The 24,981-nt window shown below is 45.6% G+C and overlaps 1 protein-coding gene across 2 annotated transcripts in view; it reads left to right on the top strand.

Moving 5' to 3' along the window:
- Positions 1-24,981, top strand: part of PDLIM1 (PDZ and LIM domain 1) — a 62,439-nt gene that overhangs the window by 3,054 nt on the left and 34,404 nt on the right. The window contains exons 1-3 of one of the 2 annotated variants that reach the window (XM_038743694.1): positions 12,700-12,756; positions 13,903-14,054; positions 23,430-23,514. In XM_038743694.1, the coding sequence (XP_038599622.1) occupies positions 12,739-12,756; positions 13,903-14,054; positions 23,430-23,514 (255 nt within the window). In that variant the 5' untranslated portion in view covers positions 12,700-12,738. Of the gene's footprint in view, positions 1-12,699; positions 12,757-13,902; positions 14,055-23,429; positions 23,515-24,981 lie in introns of those variants that run through there. The other variant, XM_038743693.1, reaches the window with a different exon arrangement.

Below are 24,981 nucleotides of genomic sequence, written 5' to 3' on the forward strand. Positions count from 1 at the left end.
TTGGCAACATATAGAGACGGTCCCTACCCAACAGTGGGCTCACAGTCTAGAAGACTCAGTTCCCTTATCTGTAAAATGGGGATTAAGATTGTGAATCCTGTGTGGGACAGGGATTGTATCTTGGATCTATCCCGGTGCTTAGAACAGTGCCTGGCAAATAGAGCACACTTAACAAATATTAGAATTATCGTTCTCTGTACCTCAGTTTCCTCAGCTGTAAAATGGGGGTTTAATAACAGTTTTCCCTCCTACTTAAGACGTGTGGGGGGGACAGGGACCGTGTCCAACCAAATTGACTTGGGTTTAGAAGAGTGTTTGACGCATAGTAAGCGCTCAACAAGTGCCATAAAACAAACAAACATGATCCCAGATGCTCTCTGTCTCCTCTGTGCTGGGCTTCTGTTTGTTTATTTCTTTTCTAAAGTTTGTTTGATGTCTCTGCCTCCCACTCCAGTCTTCTCTTTATCCCACACCCATCAAGCAGTCAATCATCTCATCCCAAACTTCCTTAAAAAAGCCTGGGAGTCAGAGAACCTGGATTCTAATCCCAGCTCCGCCACATGTCTTTTGTGTGACCCGGGGCAAGTCACTTAACTTCTCCGTGTCTCAGTTCCCTCATCAGTAAAATGGGCTCTGCACATAGTAAGCGCTCAATAAATACGATTGATGATGATGATTAAGACTGTGAGCCTCATGTGGGGGATGGACTCTGTCCAACCTGATTATCTTGTATCAGGAGAAGCAGTGTGGCTCAGTGGAAAGAGCCCGGGCTTTGGAGTCAGAAGTCAAGGGTTCAAATCCCAGCTCTGCCAATTGTCAGCTGTGTAACTTTGGGCAAGTCACTTCACTTCTCTGTGCCTCAGTTACCTCATCTGTAAAATGGGGATGAAGGCTGTGAGCCCCCCGGGGGGACAACCTGATCACCTTGTAACTTCCCCAGCGCTTAGAACAGTGCTTTGCACATAGTAAGCACTTAATAAATGCCATCATTATTATTATTATTATCAACACCAGCACTTAGCAGGGTGCCTAGCATATAGAATCACTTACCTGTATATATGTATATGTTTGTACATATTTATTACTTTATTTATTTATTTTACTTGTACCTATCTATTCTATTTATTTTATTTTGTTAGTATGTTTGGTTTTGTTCTCTGTCTCCCCCTTCTAGACTGTGAGCCCACTGTTGGGTAGGGACTGTCTCTATATGTTGCCAGCTTGTACTTCCCAAGCGCTTCGTACAGTGCTCTGCACACAGTAAGCGCTCAATAAATATGATTGATTGATGATTAACACCATTAAAAAAACAACTTTCCCAATCCACACTTGACAAGAGACTGCATGATAGAAATTCTCAGATGCTCCCAGACAATTATTGATATGAAGAGAGGGTTCTATTCTGCCCAAATTTGGGGTGCAAATAGTTCTAGCTACCCAAAATTAACTGTGTCACCAAACCAAATTTGGCACTTCTGGATGGCTTATTAAAACGATGCCCCATACCCAAATATAATGAAACAGTATTTTTCTCTGTGGTGCAAAGCACGGTGAGTTTAGCATCTGTGGTTTCACCAGGTTTCTTTGCCCTCCTACCTCTGGGCCCGTACTCTGAGGGTTGGGCCTTCGTGTATATATGTTTGTACATATTTATTACTCTATTTATTTTACTTGTACATATCTATTCTATTTATTTTATTTTGTTAGTATGTTTGGTTTTGTTCTCTGTCTCCCCCTTCTAGACTGTGAGCCCACTGGGTTGGGTAGGGACTGTCTCTATATGTTGCCAACTTGTACCTCCCAAGCGCTTAGTACAGTGCTCTGCACACAGTAAGCTATCAATAAATATGATTGATTGACTGTGAGCTGGTTGGAGGCCCAGCACCCCAGAGATGGGCCTCTGAAAAAGTAGAACCCTGGGTGGGTCAGCCATGCTCAGTCACCAGCAGCACCTCCCACTCTAAGCGCTCAGTACAGGTGCTCTGCACACAGCAAGCGCTCAATAAATACGATTGAATGAATGAATAAGGGCCAAGGGACTCGGGAGTCCAGGGTCTTCATGAAGCCCAGTGGTTGGCTGCTCTGAGCCCATCATCATCATCATCAATCGTATTTATTGAGCGCTTACTATGTGCAGAGCACTGTACTAAGCGCTTGGGAAGTACAAATTGGCAACATATAGAGACAGTCCCTACCCAACAGTGGGCTCACAGTCTAAAAGGGGGAGACAGAGAACAAAACCAAACATACTAATAAAATAAAATAAAATCTAGCCCAGGCGAGAGGATCCTGGAAGCGCCAATTTCAAGACCCTCCCTTTACACTCGGGGTCTCAGGAGCTTTCACTGTTGCTTGAATAAATCAGCCGCTCAGTACGCTCCCTGGCAGAGCTGTGAATCAGGGCAGTGTGGAACAAAGCCGTCTGTGGCATTTAACCTCCCATCAGCCTGGTCAGTTTTTGCAAGCCATGCAGTGAGGGAGGCCACAGCTTCAACAAACCCCTCCGTGAACTTCCTTCACCAAATCTTCCTCCACCCTTTCACCCTTCCCAACCTGGCCTCAACCCTATTTAGCTCCTCGACTACTTTCTGGGCTGATAATTTCACCAGCAACCGACCAAGGGCAGGAAAAAGAGGGGAGATGGAGCTGCGAGTTTCGCTTCGCAAAATATTCATTTTTAGGATTTTGTAAACATTTCTTTCATTTCTAGGAATGTGCCCTTTGTTCAAGACTCATTAAATAAAACTGCTGTTTTCTGGGGTTTTTAGATTTAAACTTGAGATTCATTAACTGGGGAAAAAAAAAAAGAAGTCTTGCACCAGGACCTGAGGATCAGGAGAATAGGGATTTATCAGAAAGTTTCAAAAAAGTGGTTGCTGGTGAAAAATGTCCATTCCTTAACTCTCTGAAACGTTAACCCCAGAAGCATCAGTAGCCAATATCAGCCATTATGCAAAGAACTAAGGAGAGGAGGGAAGCAATTAACTTGTTTCTATCCCAGCGCTTACAACAGTGTTTAACACATAGTAAGTGCTAAACAAATACCATTAAAAAAATTAGACTAGTATCTACTAAGTATTCAAGCTGCGAAGAGTCCTAAGGGGGGCCGGAGTCAGAGGGAGAGAATCAAAGTATTCTTTTTCACTCACTCAATCAATGGTAGTTACTAAGCACTTGGGAACATACAATAAAACAAAGCTGGTAGACACATTCCCTGCCCACAAGGAGCTTACAGTCTGGAAGGGGAGACAGACATTAAGATATAGATGGGTACATATCCTTATACTCTGCCATTTCTCTCAAGTGCTGTGTGGGGGGTATCACAGTGCTTCTTAGGTGACAGAAGGACGGGCAGATTAGGATGGGGAAATGAGGAATAAATCAGGGAAGGCCTCTTGGCGGAGAAAGGATTTTTAGATCAGACAGAGAGTGGGAATGGGCAGACTCTTGACCTGACTCAATAATAGCATTTCTGATACACCTCCAGCCAAAGTCACAGCTTTCGGTTGTTCACCTCCTTCTCAACCTGAACTCTCACATCCGTCCCGGCAGACTTGAATACGTTCCGACTGGCCTTTGAGGCAAAGGGCCCTGTGTATGCCGAGTTCAGTGCTCATGTCGCGGGGCTGAAGGGGAAAAATATTCCTTCCTGGTATGCAACAGGGTGGTGGGGAGTGAGCGTTGCACGGGGGTGGGGTGGGGGAGAGGAGAAGCTGGGGGCAGAGGGCCTCAGGGTCAATCAATCAGTCATATTTATTGAGTGCACTGTAGTAAACACTTGGGCGAGTCGGTAGACTAGTTTTCTGCCCTCGGCGAAGTGAAATGGGATCGGTGGGGCTGCCAGTGGCCGCTGAGAGAGGCTGGGTTGGGAGTGGGGGCCGGTTGGCACAGCCCCGCTCTGCCCCGGGCCCTTATGGGCAGGAACTGCCAGTTCCAGCCCATCCTGCTGCCTTCTAGTACCGCCAACTCCTCAAGGGGACAAAGTTCATCTTAGTTGGCAGGCTCTGTTGGAGCCTGGCCAGTGGGTCGAATTCCCACCCACCTCCAGCCCAGAGCCTCCCGGGGCCAACTGGAGGCTACCGTGGGGACCCAGCCATGGGAACTGCCAGGCTGGGCAAGGGCCTCCCGGTTTTTGCTTCCCAAGGGGGTTGAGGGCTTCAGGGCCCCTTCCCTGCTGACTCCCCACACATCCTTCAAACGCAGTCCTGGAGACGCTGCCGTTTCCCCCACATCTGTTCAACACTCAGCTCCTGGGGAACCTCAGACACGTTATCAGGCAGCAAATATAAAGCCTAATTCACCGACTAGTTTAAATCATAGTCACCGATATCTCGCGGAAATGGAACGTGCTGTATTTGTTATGATTTGGGTGGATAAAAAGTACTTGAGCTTACCAAAATGCCAACATTAAGAACATATCTACATAAATCATCTGTGATGCATTGTTTAGATCAACGTCGGTCTCCCCCTCTAGACTGGTAAGCTCTCTGTGAGCAGGGAAGGTGCCTCAGTTATAATGTACTCTCCTAAGTGCTTAGTACAGTGCTGTGCATACAGTGAGTGCTCTGTTGGTTTGTGGATTCCCCTTTATTCCCTCCCTCTGCTCTACCTCCCTCCCCGCCTCGCAGCACTTGCGTTTATATAGGGAGGATAGTGGTAAAAGCCCGAGCTGGATGGTTCCAGGAGGCCTTCCCAGACTGAGCCCCTTCCTTCCTCTCCCCCTCGTCTCCCTCTCCATCCCCCCCATCTTACCTCCTTCCCTTCCCCCCAGCACCTGTATATATGTATATATGTTTGTACATAGTTATTACTCTATTTATTTTACTTGTACATATCTATTCTATTGATTTTATTTTGTTAGTATGCTTGGTTTTGTTCTCTGTCTCCCCCTTTTAGACTGTGAGCCCACTGTTGGGTAGGGACTGTCTCTATATGTTGCCAATTTGTACTTCCCAAGCACTTAGTACAGTGCTCTGCACATAGTAAGCGCTCAATAAATACGATTGATGATGATGATGATGATGATGTTGGGTTTGGGGAGAGGGGCAGAATCGACAGCCCTGGGATTCTTCCAAATTCTCTGTGTCTTTCTCTGCATCTTTCCCACAGCCCAGCCCGCACCCTCTGCTCCTCTGCTGCTAACCTCCTCACTGTGCCTCATTCTCGCCTGTCCCGCCATCGACCCCCGGCCCACATCCTCCCCCTGGCCTAGAATGCCCTCCCTCCACACGTCCGCCAAACTAGCTCTCTTCCTCCCTTCAAAGCCCTACTGAGAGCTCATCTCCTCCAGGAGGCCTTCCCAGACTGAGCTCCCCTTTTCCTCTGCCGCTCCTCCCCTCCCCATCATCTCCACTCCCTTTCTCTGCCTTACCCTCTTCCCTTCCCCCCAGCACTTGTGTATATTTGTACATATTTATTACTCTATTTTATTAATTGTATGTATGTAACTATAATTCTATTTATCTATTCTGATGGTATTGACACCCGTGTACTTGTTTTGTAGTCTGTCTCCCCCTTCTACTACTTCCCTACTTCCGTATTTTAGAACAGTGCTTGGCACATAGCGACTAACAAATACAATAATTATTATTATTTGATTAGCGGCCTGAGAACCAGAATTAAGTGTGTCACCACCCAACTCTTTGACCTCCTCCTGTCCTGACACCAGAGCAGGGAATCGGGCTGAAGAGGACCAGATTGAATCTGCACAACACAGGAAGCCTCCCATTCCTGTCCCCTCTAACCCAAGGGAAATAGACACTGCCATTAACGCTCTACCAAGTATATCAAACGAAGTAGCCCACTGTTGGGTAGGGACCGTCTCTATATGTTGCCAACTTGTACTTCCCAAGCGCTTAGTGCAGTGCTCTGCACACAGAAAGCGCTCAATAAATACGATTGATTGATTGATTCTAGACTGTGAGGCCGTTGTTGGGTAGGGACCATCTCTATATGTTAACCGATTTGTACTTTCCAAGCACTTAGTACAGTGCTCTGCACACAGTAAGCACTCAATAAATACAATTGAATGATTGAATGAATTCCTTTAATGATAGTGATGATGAGTTGTGGCACTCACTGGTCACAGAGTTCACGAAAACTGAAGAGTATTAAAGAAAGTAGAGTATCTGTAGCAAATCCCGTAATGAGGTCATTCTTACATCAGTCTGAGATGAAAGAAAAGCTAAGGTTATTCGAGCAACATGTTGATCAACGAAAGCAGGCGTCCTCTGATGGGACCTGATAAATTCAACCCTAAACAAGTTTCTACCAGCCTTGCTCATCCTTTGAAGGTTCTTGTTCGTGATCAACTGCTTCTGTAGAATACTACATTGTAAATTCCTCTTCACCCCACTTCATCAATCAGTAGATAGTAATTATTGAGTTCCTGGGCGCGGAACACCATATTAAGGACCTGACAGACTGTGACGAGATAGTACCCCTTATTTCTGCCTTCAAGGAGCTTCCAATCAGACACTAAGATAAATTATAGATTGGAGGAAGTAATCGTGTAACTAATTCATTCGTCCATTCATTCAGTCGTATTTATCGAGCACTTACTGGGACCAGAGCACTGAAGTAAGCACAGTACAACAATAAACGGTGACATTCCCTGCCCACGATGAGTGGAGGAGAAAGACATCAATACAAATAAATAAAATTACAGATTTGTACATAAGTGCCGTGGGACTGGGAGGGGGGAAGAGCAAAGGAGGGCAAGTCAGGGCGATGCAGGAGGGAGTGGGAGATGAGGAAAAGTGGGAATTAGTCTGGAAAGGCCTCTTGGAGGAGATGTGCCTTCAGTAAGGCTTTCTTTGAAGGCGGGGGAGGAGTCATTGTCTGTGGGATTTGAGGAGGGAGGACATTCCAGGCCAGAGGCAGGACATGGGCCAGGGGTTGGTGGTGAGACAGGCGAGATCAAGGGACAGTGAGAAGGTTTGCCCTAGAGGAGCGAAGTATGCAGGCTGGGTTGGAGAAGGGGAGAAGCGAGGTGGGGTGGGAGGTGCAAGCGATCTGCACGAAACAAGCACTCAATAAATATGATTGATTATAAGATATGTAAACTATAAGCTCATTGTGGGCAGGAAATGTGTCTATCAACTCTGCGGTATTTTACTCTCCCAATCGCTTAGTACAGTGCTGTGCACACGGTAAGTGCTCAATAAATAATAATAATAATAATAATAATGATGGCTTTTGTTAAGCACTTACTATGTGCAAAGCACTGTTCTAAGCACTGGGGGGGGATACAAGGTGATCGGGTCGTCCAATTTGGGCTCATAGTCTTAATCCCCATTTTACAGATGAGGTAACTGAGGCTCAGAGAAGTGAAGCGACTTGCCCAAAGTCACACAGCTGACAAGTGGCGGAGTTGGGATTAGAACCCGTGACCTCTGACTCCCAAGCCCGTGCTCTGTCCACTGAGCCACACTGCTTCTCTAATACCAGTGATGATGATGAGGATGATATGTACATAAGGGCTTTTAATCATTTAAACTCCTTCTTAGAATGAGGATATCCTCATTCTGCCCTAGCAGAATATAGGGCTAAAAGATAAGTCTCTGTAGTGGCAGGGACCAGTTGTGTTTTTTTTTCTATTCAGTAAAGTGTTCTGCAAACAGTAGGTGCTCAAGCAATACTTCTGTTGTTGATGATGATGATGAATGTTAACAAACAATCCTATCCTCAAGTGATCCTGAACAGATTGCTGGGAGAGAAGCACTCACACTTTCTCCAGAATGGCTTTTTCCTGCCAAAGGCTAGGACCCCGACAGGTCACTGAATTCCGCCAGAATATCCTGGAATGTAACAGTCCCAACGGAGTTTGCTGCCTTCAGGCATTCGGTTGCTCTGAGGCGGGGCAAAAAGACCCACTTCCGCACTCCACATAATGCCATCCTGTACATTTTTAGACTGTGAGCCCACTATTGGGTAGGGACTGTCTCTATATGTTGCCAACTTGTACTTCCCAAGCGCTTAGTACAGTGCTCTGCACACAGTAAGCGCTCAATAAATACGATTGATGATGATACACAACATAACACAGTGACATAAAGCGCAACATCAGAAGTGTATTATTTCCCCATTGCTGCCTCCCCCCTGGCTTCCCAGTCCCCCGATTCCCATGGACCGAACGCCCCAGTCGTTGGCTCCAAGGCCCTGATGTGCATCCTGTTGATTCATTCTATTTTTTTTATTTTGTTGGTATGTTTGGTTTTGTTCTCTGTCTCCCCCTTTTAGACTGTGAGCCCACTGTTGGGTAGGGACTGTCTCTATATGTTGCCAATTTGTACTTCCCAAGCGCTTAGTACAGTGCTCTGCACATAGTAAGCGCTCAATAAATACGATTGATGATGATGATGATGATTCATTCATTCATTGTCGTATTTATTGAGCACTTACTGTGTTGATGGGTCACTTTGGACCTCCCACCATCTTTGAGAAGGGTGATGGGATCACCGTGTTTGAGAGAAGCAGCGGGGCATCCATCTTTGGAAAGGGTGGCAGCCCCATTATCTTTAGACCATCCCATGTTGGGATGTATATGTGTATATATGTTTGTACATATTTATTACTCTATTTATTTATTTTACTTGTACATATCTATTCTATTTATTTTATTTTGTTAGTGTGTTTGGTTTTGTTCTCTGTCTCCCCCTTTTAGACTGTGAGCCCACTGTTGGGTAGGGACTGTCTCTATATGTTGCCAACTTGTGCTTCCCAAGCGCTTAGTACAGTGCTCTGCACACAGTAAGCGCTCAATAAACATGATCGATTGATTGATTGATGTTGCAATGGTTTGCTTCCCCTTCCTACTGATGCCAAACCCCTTCCCTTAGAAAACAATCATTTTACACCTTCTGATTTTATCACAGGAACGATCATCTTATTCAGTCTGACAAATTTCCCCTTACAAATGGTATGTGCATTCATTCAATCATATTTATTGAGCGCTTACTGTGTGCAGAGCACTGTACTAAGCGCTTGGGAAGTACAAGTTGGCAACATATAGAGACGGTCCCTACCCAACAGCGGGCTCACAGTCTCTGACCCAAAAGAAAATCATCATCATCATCAATCGTATTTATTGAGCTCTTACTATGTGCAGAGCACTGTACTAAGCGCTTGGGAAGTACAAATTGGCAACATATAGAGACAGTCCCTACCCAACAGTGGGCTCACAGTCTAAAACCAGACAGGGAGGCCAAGTTTTCGCCCTTCTTTTCATGCCCTTCTAGCTTTAAATTGTCGTAGATGTTTGTTTTCAGCAGTTACATAGCAGCAATATGTATGCGTAGCACCTAATTTGTGCAGAGCAATAGAGCAGTGGTGGAATGAGGGGAATCATAAAAATTCCAACAGCCTTTAATGTACTTTCATCTAGTGATATGAGGAGAAGCAGCATTGTCTAGTGGAAAGAGCGTGAGCCTGGGAAACAGAGGATTTGGGTTTTAACTCTGGCTCTACCACTTGCCTACAGTATGAACTTGGACAACTCCTCTAGGCCTTAATTCTTCATGTGTAAAATGGGGGTTAAATACCATTCTCCTTCCTTCTTAGAGTGTGAGCCCTATGTGGGACAAAGACTGTGTGCAAACTGGTTATCTTTTATTTACCCCAGCACTTAGCATAAAGTAAGCACTTAACAAACACCACAATTATTATTATAACAGAAAGAGGAAGAGAGGCTGAGAGGGAAAGGGCAGAACTGATAACTGTGGGTCCTCTAGACTTTAGTAAGCTTGTTGTGGGCAGCGACTGTGTCTACCGACTCTGTTATACTTCATTCTCCCAAGTGCTTAGTACAGTGTTCTACACACCATAAGTACTAAATAAATACAACTATTTGAATGATTCTGGCTAACCGGTTGAGAATGGAGGAAGGCAATCCCACTGTCTTGGAATATAGCTTCTATCTTTCAGGAAAGGGAGTTGGAGTTAAATTTTAATCTGTAGGTAAGAATTTGGCAAATCGTTTTTTTTTCTCTCAGCTGTCTCAGTCTTGAAGAGGAATGTAATAGTATACTCTGAAGTCCTTGATTAAGAAAATTGGATATAGGTTTAAGAATCTAAGAGAACAATACTACCACCTATAAACCCAGATTTAAAAAATCTCTTTGAGAGAATGCTTGTGTGCAAGTAGTGATTTTTTTCCCCTCCCTAACTATAAAATAACCTTCATATCTTTCCCTTGCACCACAAACCTCCCAAATATCTGGGCTTGGCTCCCCTCCATGGCCCCTTTCTCCTACTTTGGGGTGTGCCTCTTCCTTCCTTTCTCATTTCTCCCGCCCTCCTGTCTCTCCCCCACACCTTCCTCCCATTTTCCGCCCACTTGGAATTGGATTTGGAAATTTTCCATTTGTCCGTGTTTTGTGTCAGTTGAGGCAAATTGCCCCAAAGTGAAAGCGTTAGTCACTGAACTTTAAAATCACCTTTTGACTTTTTGGCTCTTCACCTATCAGTGCCGTCACCTGTCAGAAGACGTTCCCTTGTGAAATCCATTTAATCTTGACCACATGTGCAACGGGGGAGGCGGGGATGTGTGGCAAGGCACAGATGCGGTCTGCCTTGTCAAAACACATAGAGGTTCTAACTATCTGAGGTGAAATACTGCCCATTTGTGCTTCTGGCCTGGCATCTCTGTGGGTCTGACTGGCTAATTTGACTGGAAGGTCTTGCCCCTGATGGCCCTCAGGGATGAGAGTGGGTGTGATGGTGCCCATTTGGCCAGGAGAATCTCCTGGCAACCATAACTGAGCCCCACTTCTGATTCTGAGCTTTCCACAAAGATTGGACTTGGGCTGACTGACAGAAAGGGAAACACCAGGATAAATCAGGTCCCTGCATCCTTTTGGCCAATCTCAGGATGCCGTCATTCCCTATGGGGAAAAGAGAACTCTGGAGAGAAACTCTCCTCTCTTCCCGCCCCATATCATCAATGGTATTTATCGAGTGCCAATTTGTACTTCCCAAGCGCTTAGTACAGTGCTCTGCACATAGTAAGCACTCAATAAATACGATTGATGATGATGATGATGAGTGCTAACTGTGTGCAGAGCACTGTACTAAGCTCTTGGAAGAATACAATACATCTGAGTTGTTAGACACATTCCCTGGGCACAATGAACTTACAGTCTAGAGGGGAAGACAGACATGAGTATAAATAGTTTGTGTGATATAATTTCTAGATATGTACATAAGTGCTGCGGGGTTGAGGGTGAGGTGAAAATCAAATGCCCAAAGGTCACAGATCCAATAATAATAATAATAGCATTTATTAAGCGCTTACTATGTGCAAAGCACTGTTCTAAGAGCTGGGGAGGTTACAAGGTGATCAGGTTATCCCATGGGGGGCTCACAGTCTTAATCCCCATTTTACAGATGAGGTAACTGAGGCACAGAGAAGTTAAGTGACTTGCCCAAAGTCACACAGCTGACAATTGGCGGAGGCGGGATTTGAACCCATGACCTCTGACTCCAAAGCCCGGGCTCTTTTCAGCTGAGCCAAGTGAGTCCAAAAAGCTCACTCTTCTGGGGATTCCAACCTCATTGTGGTCAGGGAATGTGTCCACCAACTCTATTATATTGTACTCTCCCAAGCACTTAGTACAGCGCTCTGCACACAGTAAGCACTCAATAAGTACAGTTGTTTGAGTGATTAATTCAGGGTTGTCCTGAGGGCTAGCTGAGCCTAGACGGCTTTTAGATTAAACATTATTCCTGGTTACCGGAGACCGCTGGTACTTTGAGTGTGGGCGAGCTGATGTGACTTAATTGCCTCTTCATTTAAACTTGTAATTTCAAACAACATTTTCTTGGGAAAAAAGTGGCACTCAAACTATCATTCTTTGAAAATCCAGGTGGCTGTTAGGTCAGCCCGGATAAACCTGGAGATTAGAGCCCTGCAGGGACAGAAATTCTGGAGATGAGTCCAGTGAGTGTCCTCCTTCCCTTCCCCACAGCACCTGTATATGTGTATATATGTTTGTACATATTTATTACTCTATTTATTTATTTTACTTGTACATATCTATTCTATTTATTTTATTTTGTCAGTATGTTTGGTTTTGTTCTCTGTCTCCCCCTTCTAGACTGTAAGCCCACGGTTGGGTAGGGACTGTCTCTATATGTTGCCAACTTGTACTTCCCAAGCGCTTAGTACAGTGCTCTGCACACAGTAAGCGCTCAATAAATACAATTGATTGATTGATTGAGTGTCTGCTTTTCCTTTGGATCAGTCCCACCTGACTTGTGAGATGTAATGATCCTAAAGCTATTGCTCAGATTTCCAGCCCCTGGAAGTGCAGATGGACCTCTACACATGCATGAAGCTTTGCCTTTGTGACACTGGTAATAAAAATAATAATTATGGAACTTGTTAAGTGCTTACTATGTGCCAACCACTGTTCTAAGCACTGGGATAGATCCAAGTTAACCAGGTTGGACACAGTCCCTGTCGCACATGGGGCTCACACTAGTAATCCCCATTTTACAGATGAGGTAACTGAGGCCCAGAAAAATTAAGTGACTGGCATACAGCATACGACACTGGTAATAAACATAATAATTATGGAACTTGTTAAGTGCTTACTGTGTGCCAACCACTGTTCTAAGCACTGGGATAGATTCAAGTTAACCAGGTTGGACACAGTCCCTGTCGCACATGGGGCTCACACTAGTAATCCCCATTTTACAGATGAGGTAACTGAGGCCCAGAAAAATTAAGTGACGGGCATGCAGCATATGACACTGGTAATAAAAATAATAATTATGGAACTTGTTAAGTGCTTACTATGTGCCAACCACTGTTCTAAGCACTGGGATAGATCCAAGTTAACCAGGTTGGACACAGTCCCTGTCGCACGTGGGGCTCACACTCTTAATCCTTATTTTACAGATGAGGTAACTGAGGCCCAGAAAAATTAAGTGACTGGCATGCAGCATATGACACTGGTAATAAAAATAATAATTATGGAACTTGTTAAGTGCTTACTATGTGCCAACCACTGTTCTAAGCACTGGGATAGATCCAAGCTTGGGATAGATAGATTCTAAGATTGGGATAGATTCTAAGCTTGGATAGATCCAAGTTAACCAGGTTGGACACAGTCCCTGTCGCACATGGGGCTCACACTAGTAATCCCCATTTTACAGATGAGGTAACTGAGGCCCAGAAAAATTAAGTGACTGGCATACAGCATATGACACTGGTAATAAAAATAATAATTATGGAACTTAAGTGCTTACTATGTGCCAACCACTGTTCTAAGCACTGGGATAGATCCAAGTTAACCAGGTTGGACACAGTCCCTGTCTCACATGGGGCTCACACTCTTAATCCCCATTTTACAGATGAGGTAACTGAGGCCCAGAAAAGTTAAGTGACTGGCATACAGCATATGACACTGGTAATAAAAATAATAATTATGGAACTTGTTAAGTGCTTACTGTGTGCCAACCACTGTTCTAAGCACTGGGATAGATCCAAGTGAGCCAGGTTGGACATAGTCCCTGTCGCACGTGGGGCTCACACTAGTAATCCCCACTTTACAGATGAGGTAATTGAGGCCCAGAAAAATTAAGTGACTGGCATACAGCGTACAGTAGATGTGTGGCAGAGTCAGGATTAGAACCCAGGTCCTTCTGGCTCTCAGGCCTGTGCTTTATCCACTAAGCCCCATTATCCAGGGGCTGTGATCCATCGCAGCCTTCCTGCTGAACCAAACTGTGGGAGTTGGTGTCAGCTGTGCCTGGAGGGAATGAAACTGTGGTGTATTGGAATGAATTGTAATTGATCCAATTTGTACTTCCCAAGCGCTTAGTACAGTGCTCTGCACATAGTAAGCGCTCAATAAATACGATTGATTGATTGATTGATCTCACATTTTCCTTCCCTAGGTTACTCCAGGAAGCAAGGCAGCAGTTGCTAATGTATGTATTGGAGATGTTATCATGGCCATCGATGGAGAAAACACAAATAATATGACTCATTTAGAAGCCCAGAATAAAATCAAGAGCTGCGTAGATAACATAACGCTAACAGTTGGCAGGTACGGTCTCTTTTCCAGCAATTTTCAGTCTTTTCTGTTTATGTTCTTACCCGAGCTCCTTGTAATTTGGTTGGACTTGTTTCTACTTGAAGTTTTGTGCAGTAAAGCATGACTGGCAACAATTGTATCCCGAAAAGAGTCCTGTTGTAAGGTTGGAGGGGTGGATTCTGAATAGAAGCATGACATAAGACAAGTTGCCACAATGTGGGATTGTTTGCTACATGATTTATTTATTGCCAGAAAAGAAATAAGAATGCAAGGAAAATGGGTTCCCAGAGCAATACGGGTTCACACAATGAAAACCATATTTCCCAGATTTGGCTGTAAGTAGACAAGAAACCTGCCTTGCAGTGGCAGTGCACTACGGCTTTATTTGTTCATTTACTAAAATTGTGACCGAGTGATCATGGTTCGTCTGCTTAGTTCTGGACAAGCTTCTATCCAAAGAAGTCAGGAGAATCCTGTGAAAATGTGTGGACATGGGACTCGCTCAAACTTCCTTAGATTTTTATTTAACACATCTACCTTTTGAAACTACAACATCAAAAATCTGTCCCATTTTAAGCAACGTAAAGAGTCTCTCTGTGGACTTGCGTTATCCTCAGACTTTTATCCAGAAGAGGCAATGTGATGCCACACCGGTCAATCAATCAGTCGTATTTACTGAGGACTTACTGTGTGCAGAGCACTGTACTAAGCACTTGGGAGAGGTTTCTTGTGGGGGTGGTGGGGTTTAAAGGGTATTTGTTAAGCATTTACTATGTGCCAGGCACTGTTCTAGGGGCTGGGATAGGTAGAAGCTAATCAGGTTGGACACAGTCCCCGTCCAACATGGGGCTCACAGTCTTAATCCTTCATTTTATAGATCAATCAATCAATCGTATTTATTGAGCGCTTACTGTGTGCAGAGCACTGTACTAAGCGCTTGGGAAGTACAAGTTGGCAACATATAGAGACAGTCCCTACCCAACAGTGGGCTCACAGTCTAAAAGGGGGAGACAGAGAACAAAACCAAACATACTAACAAAGTAAAATAAATAGAATAGATATGTACAAGTAAAATAAATAGAGTAATAAATATGTACAAACATATATACATATATACAGGTGCTGTGGGGAAGGGAAGGAGGTAAGATGGGGGATGGAGAGGGGGACGAGGGGGAGAGGAAGGAAGGGGCTCAGTCTGGGAACTGAGGCAGAGAGAAGTAAAATGACTTGCCCAGGGTCCCACAGCAGACAGGTGGGGGACCTTGGACTAGATCCTGAGTCCAGAATCCAGATGCAAGTTGGTAGACACGTTCCCTACCCAAAACAAGCTTACAGTCTGGGGTGGGAAGACAGACAGTTAATATAAATAAATTATAGATATGTACATAAGTGCTGTGGGACTGAGGGTGGGGTGAATAAAGGGAGCAAATCTAAGTGCACGGTTGACACAGAAAGGAGTGGGAGAAGAGGAAATGAGGGCGGAGTCGGGATTATCCATTTCCTCTGATTGCCAAGCCTGTGCTCTTTCCACTAAGCCATGCTGCTTCTCACTAAGCCACGCTGCTTCTGCTCAGGACTGTTAAGTCTTCCACGTCCATTCATTCAGTCATATTTATTAAGCACTTTCTGTGCGCCGAGCAATATCTTCTGCTTCTAACTCTCCAGCAGGGAACGTATCTACCAACTCTGTGGTACTATACTCTCCCAAGCGCTTAGTACAGTACTCTGCGCACAGTAAAGCATTCAATAAATGCAATAGGTTCTTGGGGTTCCAGTCATTCACAATGGAAGTCCATCTGGTGTCCTGCCAGAAAACCAGGTGGGCTGCCCATCTTCAATTGGCTTTGAACATAGCTTGTCCCAAATAGAAATAGTAGCAGCAGCAGCATTTATTGAGCGCGCATTTGGTGCGGTACGCTCCATGAGGTGCTTGGGCAATACAGAATAGCAAAATGAGACTTTCCCTGCCCACAAGGAGCTCATACTCTAATGGGAAGGGCAAACATGAAAAATACTTCTAGCTAGAGTGGTCAAAGTAAATAAGTTGTGTGAGCATAAATCTATATGAGAGCTAAGGAAGGTGTAAATTTTCTCCCTGATTTGTTGGCTTGTTAGGAAAGTGTTATCCAAGGAAATTGCACGTGTAGGACTCCGTTGTTCTTTAGGTTACAGCCGTCTTTTCTTTGTCATTGAGGCCATTGATTACCATCTTCTTCATTGAGGGTAAAATGGAGCCAGAAAGTTCTCTTTCCTTCTTCACGGGCAAATTCTCAACCGGCAGGGAACGTCTAGTATTCTCGAGGGTGAGCCATGACTGCCGCCTTCTTCCTCCTTCCTCCACTGTCAGGTGGGCTGGCCTTCTTTGTTTCCTGGCGGAGGGACTTTTAGTTTCCCACTCCAATTTATCCCATCATTTTTCTGAATGGATTTCTCTGGACATTATCCATCACCCATCTGTGGGGTCTTCAAAAGACACATCTCCGGTACAGCTGCAGGCAGCCACATCTGCAGTTACTTGCATTTTCCCTCCCGATCCCGCTGCATCATTGGCAGGGACGGTAAACTCTCGATTATTTAGTCGTGATGCATCCGGGTGGCAGATTATCATGGCCTTCGTGCTGCTGAGGAGAGATGGCGGAGGGGTGCGACAGTGCTGGCACTCCCCAGCGCGGAGGTTGAGCAGGGTCTGGGCCTGGTAATAATGATATCATTTATTAAGCGCTTACTTTGTGCAAAGCACTGTTCTAAGCACTAGGGAGGTTACAAGGTGATCAGGTTGTCCCACGGGGAGCTCACAGTCTTCATCCCCATTTTACAGACGAGGTAACTGAGGCCCAGAGAAGTGAAGTGACTTGCCCAAAGCCCCACAGCTGACAAGTGGTGGAGCCTGGATTTGAACCCATGACCTCTGACTCCAAAGCCCGGGCTCTTTCCACTGAGCCACGCAGGGGACCTGGGTTCTAATCCCAGCTCTGCCGTTTGCCCTCCGTGTGACCTTGAGCAAGTCACCTAAACTTCATGTGCCTCAGTTTTCTCATCTGTAAAATGGTGGTTAAAAAGCAATTCTCCCTTCTTCCTTTTCTCATCTGTAAAATGGTGGTTAAGAAGCACCCTTCTTCCTTCTGTGAGCCCCATATTCATTCATTCAATCATATTTATTGAGCGCTTACTGTGTGCAGAGCACTGTACTAAGCGCTTGGGAAGTACAATCAATCAATCGTCTCTATTGAGCGCTTACTGTGTGCACAGCACTGTACTAAGCGCTTGGGAAGTACAAGTTGGCAACATATAGAGACGGTCCCTACCCAACAGCGGGCTCACAGTCTAGAACGGGGAGACAGACAACAAAACAAAACATATTAACAAAATAAAATAAATACAATAAATATGTACAAATAAAGTAATAAATACGTACAAACATCAATCAATCAATCAATCAATCAATCGTATTTATTGAGCGCTTACTATGTGCAGAGCACTGTACTAAGCGCTTGGGAAGCACAAATTGGCATCACATAGAGACAGTCCCTACCCAACAGTGGGCTCACAGTCTAAAAGGGGGAGACAGAGAACAGAACCAAACATACCAACAAAATAAAATAAGTAGGATAGAAATGTACAAGTAAAATAAATAAATAAATAGATAAACAGAGTAATAAATATGTACAACCATATATACATATATACAGGTGCTGTGGGGAAGGGAAGGAGGTAAGACGGGAGGATGGAGAGGGGGACGAGGGGGAGAGGAAAGAAGGGGCTCAGTCTGGGAAGGCCTCCTGGAGGAGGTGAGCTCTCAGCAGGGCCTTGAAGGGAGGAAGAGAGCTAGATTGGCGGAAAGGCAGAGGGAGGGCATTCCAGGCCCGGGGGATGACGTGGGCCGGGGGTCGATGGCGGGACAGGCGAGAGCGAGGTACAGTGAGGAGATTAGTGGTGGAGGAGCGGAGGGTGCGGGCTGGGCAGTAGAAGGAGAGAAGGGAGGTGAGGTAGGAGGGGGCGAGGGGATGGACAGCCTTGAAGCCCAGGGTGAGGAGTTTCTGCCTGATGCGCAGATTGATCGGTAGCCATTGGAGGTTTTTGAGGAGGGGAGTAATATGTCCAGAGCGTTTCTGGACAAAGATAATCCGGGCAGCAGCATGAAGTATGGATTGAAGTGGAGAGAGACACGAGGATGGGAGATCAGAGAGAAGGCTAGTGCAGTAGTCCAGACGGGATAGGATGAGAGCTTGAATTAGCAGGGTAGCGGTTTGGATGGAGAGGAAAGGGCGGATCTTGGCAATGTTGCGGAGCTGAGACCGGCAGGTTTTGGTGACGGCTTGGATGTGAGGGGTGAATGAGAGAGCGGAGTCGAGGATGACACCAAGGTTGCGGGCTTGTGAGACAGGAAGGATGGTAGTGCCGTCAACAGAGATGGGAAAGTCAGGGAGAGGACAAGGTTTGGGAGGGAAGACAAGGAGCTCAGTCTTCGACATGTTGAGCTTTAGGTGGCGGGCGGACATCCAGATGGAGATGTCCTGAAGGCAGGAGGAGATGCGAGCCTGGAGGGAGGGGGAGAGAGCAGGGGCAGAGATGTAGATCTGGGTGTCATCAGCGTAGAGGTGATAGTTGAAGCCGTGGGAGCCAATGAGGTCACCAAGGGAGTGAGTGTATATTGAGAACAGAAGGGGACCAAGCACTGAACCTTAGGGAACCCCCACAGTAAGAGGATGGGAGGGGGAGGAGGAGCCTGCAAAAGAGACTGAGAAAGAACGACCGGAGAGATAAGAGGAGAACCAGGAGAGGACGGAGTCTGTGAAGCCAAGGTCAGATAACGTGTTGAGGAGAAGGGGGTGGTCCACAGTGTCAAAGGCAGCTGAGAGGTCGAGGAGGATTAGGACAGAGTATGAGCCGTTGGATTTGGCAAGCAGGAGGTCATTGGTGACCTTTGAGAGCGCAGTTTCCGTGGAATGAAGGGGACGGAAGCCAGACTGGAGGGGGTCGAGGAGAGAGTTGTTGTTGAGTATGTATATATATGTATATGTATATGTATGTATATATATACATATATACAGGATATATATTATATATATATAGTGGGGATTCATATGGGACAGGGACTGTGTCTGACCTGATTATCTTGCATCTAACCCAGTGTTTAGTACAGTGCTTGACAACAAATACCACTTAATAATAATGTTGGTATTTGTTAAGCGCTTACTATGTGCTGAGCACTGTTCTAAGCGCTGGGGGGATGCAAGGTGATCAGATTGTCCCACGTGGGGCTGACAGTCTTCATCCCCATTTTACAGATGAGGGAACTGAGGCACAGAGAAGTTAAGTGACTTGCCCAAGGTCACACAGCTGACAAGCAGTGGAGCTGGGATTAGAACCCATGACCTCTGACTCCCAAGCCCATGCTTTTTCCACTGAGTCACGCTGCTTATTGTCATTATTATGTTTTTTTTGTTATTACTATTTTAGTGTAGGCGGTTAGCAGGGCTTGGGATATCTGGCCCTGCTCAATGCTGCGGCTCTTTCGGGGAAGACGGGAAGGTTTTTGGCTCTGGTGCATTCCCGGATTTACTGTCTGGGTGGGATGTTCCATCTGGGATGTTCCGTCCTATGCAGCTGGAACCCTCCCCCGTCAATCCTGGCCCCACCTTTTGTCTGCTGTATGACCTTGGGAAAGTCACTTAACTTCTGTGCCTCAGTTCCCTCATCTGTAAAATGGAGATTAAGACTCTGAGCCCCATATGGGACGTGGACCGTTTCCGACCTGATTATCTTATATCTACCTCAGTGCTGGTACATGGTAATCACTTAAAAAACCCATTAAACAAAAATGATACCACCTAGACAGCTGAGGTGAAGGTGAGCTGCAGCCAAAAATCCTCTGAGCTATCACACCACCTCTTCTTTCTATCCCCACAGGGCCTCACTGAAATCTCTGTTTGTGGTAGAAATCTGATATGCTCTGCGAGCATAGTAATTATGCTATTCATCATGCACTGTGCTAAATGCTGGGGTAGATTACAGGATTATCAGATCAGACCCAATCCTTGTCCTACATGGGCTCACAATCCAGGAGGGAGCAAGAACAGGTACTTTATTCCCACCTTACAGATGAGGACTTTGAGGCATGGAGAAGTTAAATGATTTGCCCAAAACCAAATGACCCTCAGATTACGTGTACTCTCTGCTTAGGGAGCAGCTGAAGGAGATGGAGATGGACATGAAGGGGAGAAATGAAGGCAGAACCAAAACAATATCAATTTGGGGACCTAATGAATTTTTCAAAAATCATATCCATTTTCTCAGAGTTCCTTCCTTAGGCCAAAAAGAATATAAGCTGAAGTCACTTGAATTGTATTCCTGCCTTTTTTTAATAATATCTCAGCAGATTTTTGTCCAAGTTGGAGTAGGGCAGGATTACCCTAGCTCCACCCATCCCACTTTCAAAACCCACCTGAAATCACATCTCCCTCCAAAAGGCCTCCCTTAAGTCCTCCTTTCCCCATCTGCCCTCCCCTCACCCTTGACTATATACTTACCTATGAAACCCTTAAGCACTTTGTGAGCCCACTGTTGGGCAGGGACCGTCTCTATATGTTGCCAACTTGTACTTCCCAAGCGTTTAGTACAGTGCTCTGCACACAGTAAGCGCTCAATAAATACGATTGATTGATTTACTATTCACCCCAGGTTTTGGGCTCCGACACAGGCCCTGTCCCACATGAGGCTCACAATCTAGCTTATCCCCATTATACTTTACTGTTTTCCATATGTGTACTTTATTTAAATGTCTGTCTCCCCCTGTAGACTGTCTGTTTCTTGTGGGCAGGGATAGTTTCTATCAACCCACTCTATTATATTGTACTTTACCAAGCACTTAGTAGGTGTTCTGCACACAGTAAATGCTCAATAGATTATACCCAGACTGAGCCCCCTCCTTCCTCTCCCCCTCCCCCCCCGCCTTACCTCCTTCCCCTCCCCACAGCACCTGTATATATATATATATATATATATATGTTTGTACATATTTATTACTCTATTTTACTTGTACATATTTATTCTATTTATTTTATTTTTATTTTGTTAATATGTGTTGTTTTGTTGTCTGTCTCCCCCTTCTAGACTGTGAGCCCGCTATTGGGTAGAGACTGGCTCTATATGTTGCCAACTTGTACTTCCCAAGCGCTTAGTACAGTGCTCTGCACACAGTAAGCGCTCAGTAAATACGATTGAATGAATGAATAGATGGCGTGGATATCCATCCCCAGTTAAGCCTGGGCCTTTGATCTCTAATCCTTGGATATAATAATAATGGCATTTATTAAATGCTGACTATGTGCAAAGCACTGTTCTAAGCAGATCAATCAATCAATCAATTGTATTTATTGAGCACTAACTGTGTGCAGAGCACTGTACTAAGTGCTTGGGAAATACAAGTTGGCAACATATAGAGGGTTCAGAGGCATTAGATGAAAGTCTTGAGGGTTTTCATTGTGTATTCTGGGCATCAGGCAGCCCTGGGTGCATCATCGTGCATCAAGCGCTTAGTGCAGTGCTCTGCACACAGTAAGCGCTCCATAAATACGATTGAATGAATGAATCGTGTAATAATAATCCGAGGCCAGGGCCAGGGCTACACTTTGGAGCAGGTCTGACATATTTTCCTGGGTTTCCTGAGAGCCTTAAAGGGAATTCTCAGATGACACCGCTAGCAACAAGCAAGAAAGAGGGGTAGGACCCAAAACCAAACATGGCAACTCTCTGCTTTCGCCCTCCCCACTCCAGCTCTCTTCCTCTGCCCTGACCCCGAAAGCTTGGCTAGCCCATGGGACTTCGGATCTGCCCAAATTCCCACAAGGCTAGCCTCGCAACTCTGCTCCAGAGTTCCCACAAAGCTAGTCTCACAGTGCTGCTCCATAGGATTCAGCCTTTCCCAGTTCCTTTGTCTCCCCGCATCCTCACTTGCCACTGCCTATGTTTCCCCTCCCATCCCCAAGTGTATTTTGCGTACAGTGGTCCAAATATTCTTAATGGGAAGAAAAGATCGCTTTGACTCAACGCTACCACTTCCAGGATTCAGATGGGAAATATCAGAGCGGGGAAAGAACGGGAAAAGTAGAGGAAGCAACCAACAAAAGGAGGAGCCTTGTTTTTTATATTCTGTGACTCACCAAATTCCAGACTCTTTGAATCCCTCCGCCCTCATCCCTCCCGCCACCACAATGGTAGCAAATTTTAAGTATCTTGGAAATGGGACAGTAAAATAGGACACTCTGTGGGTGATAGAATATACAGGACCATTAATTTCACGGGGGATTAGTGGAAAGGGCACTAGACTGGGAGTCAGGGAGACCTGGGTATTATTCCAGTTATACAGTGGCTTTTGTGGAAACCTAGGGCAAGTTACTCAGCCTCTATGAGCCTCAGTTTCCTCATCTGTAAAATGGGGATAAGCTAGATTGTGAGCCTCATGTGGGACAGGGCCTGTGGCCGTTCTCATAACCTTGTATCTATCTCAATGCCTAGCACATAGTAGGGACTTAATGCCACTATTATTAGTAGTAGTATTTCTGGAGGAGGGGTATTGTGGTCACCAGTCATCTTCAATTCATTGCTCACCTGTGGGTGTTATATAATAATAATAAACATCTTAGTAATAATGTATTTTTTAAGCACTTACTTTGAGCCAAGCAGTGTACTAAGCAGCAGGGGGGATACAAGATAATTAGGTCCCCAGGCCTCATAGTCTAAGTAGGAGGGAGAACAGGTATCGCAACCCTATTCTGTAGATGAGGGAACTGAGACCCAGAGAAGTTAAGTGACTTCCCCAACGTCACACAGCAGGTAAATGGCAGAACTGGGACTAGAACCCAGGTCCTCTGACTCTGAGGGCCGTGGTCTTTCCACTAGGCCATGCTGCTTTTCTCTCATAGGAGAGACTTTATCTCCTAAAGATCTCCAGGATCCCATTACAGTATTTTTAAACCCGCTGATAGAATTTGATATTTCCTTATCTCTTGACTGCATTTTTGCTGAAGTTTGTGGTGCATTTAGGTCATTTGGGCTTTCTTTCAAGTGGTGAGGCTTTCTTTTTTTTTATGGTATTTGTTAAGTATGTACTGTGCGCCAGGTTCTGTACTAAGAGTTGGGATAGAAACAAGCTAAATCAGGTTGGACACAGTCCTTGTCCCACCGTGGGGCTCCTACATACAAGTGTCTGACTTCCAAATTCCTCTGCCGTGTTCTGTCGTTTGTCCTTGCCTGTCACTGTGATAAACTTGTAGTTCTAACACTGTCTCTGATGCCATTTTAGTTCCAAATTTACCACTGTCTGGCTGTCATTTTTTAATGTCTCCGGCACGCGAATGATGAATGCGCAATTTTACTCTGTTGCAGGACGGAACACAAAGTCTGGTCTCCTCTTGTGACTGAGGAAGGGAAACGCCACCCATACAAGATGAATTTAGCTTCTGAACCTCAGGTGGGCAACCCTCTCCCGTCCAGGCTTCACTCCTCTGGAGATCCCAGGGGGCCAAGTTTCCGCTCCTGGGGTGGGTTGAAGCTGCAGGGTTTTCCTTCATGACAGACAAGACACTGTGCTTCTTCTGTGCCTTGGCATGTGCTGTCAATTCTCTTCCCTGGTTTGGCTGCCGGCTAAGAGTTATTGCCTTTCACTCATTTCCTGTCTGGCCGTTTTAGAATAAGTACAATAAATGAAAATCTCTTTAAAAATAATCAGCACTGGCTTAGCCAAAATTTCAGAGAGACTGCCTCCGGGATGCACTTCAGTGGCGGTTCCTAGACTGTTAAGAATGAGTGTAGCTCAGTGTATTTCAGTCTGCCGGTGCCTTGGGGGAAATTCTCAGGAGGCCCTGAGAATTTGCTGTGCCACCATTTTTCACTTAATTCATTCATTCGATTTTATTTATTGAGCGCTTAGTGTGTGCAAAGTACTGTACTAAGCGCTTGGAAAGTACACTTTGGTAACAGAGACAATCCCTACCCAACAACGGGCTCACAGTCTAGAAGGGGGAGACAGACAACAAAACAAGTAGACAGGCCTCAATAGCATCAAAATAGATACATAGAATTATAGATATATGCACATTATTAATAAATGAACAGAATAAAAAATATGTACAAATATAAACAAGTGCTGTGGGGTGGGGAAGGGGGTAGAGCAGAGGGAAGTAGGAGTAGGGGCGATGGGGAGGGGAGGAGGAGCAGACGAAAAGGGGGGCTTAGTCTGGGAAGGCCTCCTGGAGGAGGTGAGTTCTCAGTAGGGCTTGGAAGTGGGGAAGAGAGCTAGTTTGGCAGATGTGAGGAAGGAGGGCTTTCCAGGCCAGAGGTAGGATGTGGGCCGGGGGTCGACGGCGGGACAGGCAAAAACGAGGCCCATTGAGGAGGTTAGCGGCGGCGGAGGAGCGGAGTGTGTGGGCTGGGCTGTAGAAGGAGAGAAGGGAGGTGAGGTATCAGGGTTCAAGGTGATGGAGAGCTTTGAAGCCAATAGTGAGGAGTTTTAGCTTCATGCGAAAGTTGATAGGCAACCGCTGGAGATTTTTGAGGAGGGAGGTGACGTGCCCAGAGTGTTTCTGTACAAAGATAGTCCAGGCAGCAGAGTGAAGTATAGACTGAAGTGGGGAGAGACAGGAGGTTGGGAGATCAGAGAGGATGCTGATGCAGTAGTCCAGTCGGGATATAATAATAATAGTAATGGCATTTATTAAGCACTTACTGTGTGCAAAGCACTGTTCTAGGCGCTGGCAAGGTTGCAAGGTGATCAGGTTGTCCCATAGTGGGGGCTCACAGTCTTCATCCCCATTTTACAGATGAGGTAACTGAGGCACAGAGAAGTGAAGTGACTTGCCCAAAGTCACACAGCTGACCGTGGGTGGAGCGGGATTTGAACCCACAACCTCCGACTCCAAAGCCCGTGCTCTTTCCACTG

This window comes from Tachyglossus aculeatus, chromosome 3, assembly GCF_015852505.1.
Source record: "Tachyglossus aculeatus isolate mTacAcu1 chromosome 3, mTacAcu1.pri, whole genome shotgun sequence".
NCBI lineage: Eukaryota > Metazoa > Chordata > Mammalia > Monotremata > Tachyglossidae > Tachyglossus > Tachyglossus aculeatus.